Source organism: Wasmannia auropunctata, unplaced genomic scaffold, assembly GCF_000956235.1.
Source record: "Wasmannia auropunctata unplaced genomic scaffold, wasmannia.A_1.0 LD277966.1, whole genome shotgun sequence".
Taxonomy (NCBI): Eukaryota; Metazoa; Arthropoda; class Insecta; order Hymenoptera; family Formicidae; genus Wasmannia; species Wasmannia auropunctata.
Window position 1 is genome coordinate 1 of NW_012084924.1, and position 4,709 is coordinate 4,709.

At 24.8% G+C, this 4,709-nt stretch overlaps 2 protein-coding genes across 2 annotated transcripts; both read left to right on the top strand.

Moving 5' to 3' along the window:
- Positions 1-680: 680 nt before the first annotated feature.
- LOC105461785 (odorant receptor 49b-like) lies at positions 681-1,720 on the top strand. The gene is made up of 3 exons (XM_011708290.1): positions 681-803; positions 1,304-1,459; positions 1,667-1,720. The coding sequence occupies exons 1-3, from the start codon at positions 723-725 to the stop codon at positions 1,718-1,720; spliced, it is 291 nt and encodes a 96-aa protein (XP_011706592.1). The 5' UTR covers positions 681-722.
- Positions 1,721-3,614: 1,894 nt separating this feature from the next.
- On the top strand, positions 3,615-4,649 carry LOC105461786. Its single transcript, XM_011708292.1, has 2 exons — positions 3,615-3,974; positions 4,362-4,649. The coding sequence occupies exons 1-2, from the start codon at positions 3,775-3,777 to the stop codon at positions 4,603-4,605; spliced, it is 444 nt and encodes a 147-aa protein (XP_011706594.1). The 5' UTR covers positions 3,615-3,774; the 3' UTR covers positions 4,606-4,649.
- Positions 4,650-4,709: the final 60 nt, after the last annotated feature.

Consider the following 4,709-nt stretch of genomic DNA (forward strand, 5'->3'; position numbering starts at 1 on the left):
GTTTATTAGTCAATCTATTTATATTATTCTCGCCATGACGTCTTATAGCGGAATCGATAATTTTCTCGGACTGTTAGTTCTCCATATATGTGGTCAGTTAGATATTCTGAAAAATCGTTTAACAAATTTGGATAAACATACGAATTCTCATGAAATACTAAAGAGTTGTATAATAAGACATCTGCGCTTACTTAGGTTTGATATATGATAATATAATCCATACAAAATAGATACTAGATCACTACTTAATTCATCATATATCTAATACGAACTGTCTTTTATAGAGCCATTAACATTATTGAAGATACGTATAACGTAATACTACTCTTTTTATTCATATATTTTGCGATACTCTTCGCTTTTTATGGTTTCCGGATAATTACTGTAAATATTTTTAGCTTATGTAACGTAATTTATTAAAGTAAATTAATTTTTAATTGTAAGAATATATTTAAAAGGTATATTAGACACTTCTATTATATATTTACATTATATTTTATCTTAAATTTTTAAATTAATAGGCCTGTTCTTTATAACTAAACTAGCTGCACTAGTCCACAGTTTATTTCTCTCATTCTACATTGAAAAAAAAAAAAATTCCGAATTAGTGTAGCCCATTCAACTATAAAGAACAGGCCCGATATTACTAATATGTCCTTTGTTTTATCTTATAAATTAATTAGCTATTTAACGAAGGAAATAATATTTCATTTCCTCATTTGATGTATTTTGCATCCACTGTAATTAATATATTTGCACATATGTGCCTTTATTGTGCTCTTGGCGAGATTTTGGTTGCCCAGGTTAGTTATATATTTTTCTTTTTTTGCTATAAAAGTCATGTTAATTTTATGTTGCATAATTACCTTATCAATTATTATATATGTATAATTTACACAAATAAGTATTTAATTTATAATCCATTGAATCTGATATTCGTCACATCCATCAAAAAATTGATATTAATAATATAAATCAATATTAATTTCTTTATTCATGCATGTATAATACAAAACTGTTGACGACATTATTTAATTTTCATTGGGTTAACTATCACTAAAATTTCAAATAAATTCTTATTAGAATTGAAAATACAGACTGATCCTGCACAGAATATATAAAAATACACAGAAATATAAAATAGTTATTACATAAGTCAAATTAGTATATTAAATGATCTGTAATAACTAGCTTTTATTCAATTACTATACAGCATATTAAATGATCTGTAATAACTAGCTTTTATTTAATTACTACACACAGTGTAATAATTTTCTAAACATTTTTAACTCTTTATTTACAGTGCAATAGAATATATTATGCAGCGTACAGTAATAAATGGTACACCATGAATGCAAAAGTAACTAAAAATTTGTTATTTTTAATGATAAGGGGCTCTAAACCGATCTATCTTACTGCTGGAAAAGTATTCCCTGTAACGATGGCAACATTTTGTAGTGTAAGTTGTCACAATGTTTGACTAATTATTGTATTAAAATTTACATATTTGACATAAAACTCTATAATATTTTTATATAACAATTATTTATATTAAAATACTTAAGTTTAATTAGATTTACAATATAAAATTTAAATCAGTTTTATTTTATCTTTGATTCACACATTCAATTTCAATATTAATTATGTTAAAAATTGTATTTTGCAGTTAATAAAAACATCGGTTGGCTATATATCCGTTTTACATACAATGAGAAGTTAACAACAAAGTGAAATAAAATTTAAATAAACTTTCTTTGATATTAAGCAACATTTTATAGAAAATAGGTTTATTGAAAAAAATAGTAGTAATAAGATCTACGTTAGTGTTAATATCTAATTTTAAATAAATTATTTTACTGCAAGATTGAAAATACGAATTTTATTAAATAACGGATAAAATTTAAATCTGAACTGTAATACACAAATACTAATCTTTATAAAATATAGGAGTTAATCGTGTTAATCATTTAATTTTAAATAAATAATTTATTGTAATTAATTGTTTTATCCATTTAAGAGACAATATAACGAGAAAGTTTCAAATTAGAATTATTCAATTTTTGAGAAAATATTTTAGAATTAGTACAATTTTTGCTTTAGGTGGAAATGTTTCTGCAATTGTGAGGTTACTTTTATTTTTATTTAACAGAAATATATGCATTTTTTAATAAATCAGTTTTTATGTATTATTTAGCCTGTAAAAATAGATATAGGATAAATATAATTAAAATAAATTGTTTGTGAAATATTTCATATTTTACATAATTGATGTAGTTAATTACATATAAAACGTGATACATTTTTTAAAGTATTTACTTTGAATAAACACTTCATATATACATGATAACCTATATACATATAGTATTTAAATACAGTGGATATATAATAAGATCTCTTTCTTGATGAACCTATTTACCTGTAAGTAATTAATGCAACAGTAATACACAATTTTATTAGTAATAAAAATTGTTTTGTGCATTATAATAATAATTATACGAAATTATGCATATTTGAAGATAACAAATATAAGCAGAATATAATGATAAAACAACACAAAATTAAGAGAATTGTCACGATAAGACATATTTTAAGAATACATACTCTTATATATTGTCGTTAGTTATTACAAAAATTCTTTTTAATTTCACCACATTGCTATTAGAAATGTGAAATAAACTTTCCATAAAAATATTAATTTATTAAATTATTATTTCTTTGTAATTATTTCAATAACTTCATATATTAATTTTTGCATTTTGAAGATTTTAATATAAGGACAAGTAATTGTATATACAAATTAATAAAAATATATTTAAGAAAAAATTAAGGTTATAAGAGCGTCATACGTAATAACTTCTTTATTGTCCATTACTAACTATAGTCATAAGCAAGAGGGGACTATAGAAGCGTGGAAAAAAACTGGTGTGCAGTTTACGCGTGCTGTTTTCGTCAAACATCGTATGTAATGTTTTATTCACACAAGTGTTCGCGTGATGATCAATGTGAGAAACTTAATGTGAATTGGAAACAAATGGAGAAATAGAACTTAAAGTACCTTGTTGCAAGTTGATCGTTCGATACTTTCGAGAAATAGTATTATAAGCATGCGCAAAAAGTGCTTTTTGCTGTACAGAAGGTAACGTCGATTCATGAAAAAGGATCAGTCGTCAGTCTTTAGATAACATTGGACATGGAAAGTTCGAAATACAACGGATGCCAAGGTGTTCATGATTTACGTTATTGTAATCGAATGTAAAAATAACCTTAAAAAGATCTTTTATTTTGCAATATGTGCAAGCAAACAGTGATATCAATTTACAATATTAAAAATGTTTTTTCTTTTTCAACAAAAACTTAACGATTTCTGGATTTTTTCATTATCTGAGTTATCTGGGTTATCGCTTTTGTAATGACTTTGATGTGTTTCTTATATATGTATCAAAAAATTATAACAGTATTAGCTATTTAATTACAGTAACTTGAAGTGAATAATATTTGTTATTTGTTATTTATTATTTGATAAATAATTGCACGATTAACCCAAAGTAAAATATTCAAAAATATTTTATTTTAAACTATTTCACACAGTTCGTTTGGTTTATTTATAGATATAATTGTGTTTAGAATTGTATAATGTGAAATACTTTATTGATAACTTTGGATTTATCAAGGTTTTTATAGGTAGATTTCGAATGGGCGGTGAAACTAAATCGTTTCACTTTAAATTTGCTTGGACTTTGGCCTGAAAACGTACAAAATCCTTGGCGAAAGTTGATGTGCAATTTTCGAGTGTTAGTAACATTTTTGGGATTAATCGGCGTTTTGACTCCCTCTATGCATTCTCTGATAAAAATTTTTGGAGACAATTTGTTAATGTTGGATAATTTACAATTTACTTTACCGATCTTGAGCAGCTTGATTCAAATTATAATTTTTTGGTGGAAGAAAGAAGGTATCACTTTTTTTATACATAGGTATGATAAATAACTTACATATCAATTGAAGTTTAATAGCTATTAATAATAGTATTAATGATAGTATTAATATAATAGTATTAATACCTTTAAATATATGTATATAGATTGCTCAATTTACTTAGAGCATAAAAAAATACGTATAAAGTTATTATTTTTAATAAAAAATAATAAAAGAATTATATAATATTTGTGCAATAATTCGTAGATTACAAAATTAATATTTTTATTGACTATATTTTTTAAACTTATAATATTGTTATTTTTTAGAATACAAAAACGTTCTTTCGATTTTGTCTTTTCAATTTTTATTATTTAACAATAAGATAAAATTTAACATATTTTAATTTAGCAACGCTGTAAGATATGCCATTGTTTACTTTTAAGCAATTGTACCAATTATAAACATGATCGCAAAGGATTGGTTAAAGTTAAAGAGCGATCAAGACAGAAGTATGATGATCCGAAGAGCGCAGATTGCACATACAATTTTTATTTACTCTTACTCCTTCATGGTATTCCCGTGTTTCTTCATCGCAGTACTGCCGGCTTTTGGAATATCAATGAGACTGACTCCCAACATTACGGATCCAGGAAGACCAATGCCTTTACAAACTCATTATATTTATGATATAACAAAAAGCCCGCAATATGAACTGACATTTGTTAGTCAAATCATCTGCATACTAATTGCCATGATGGCCTACGCTGGAATAGATAATTTTCTTAGTCTAT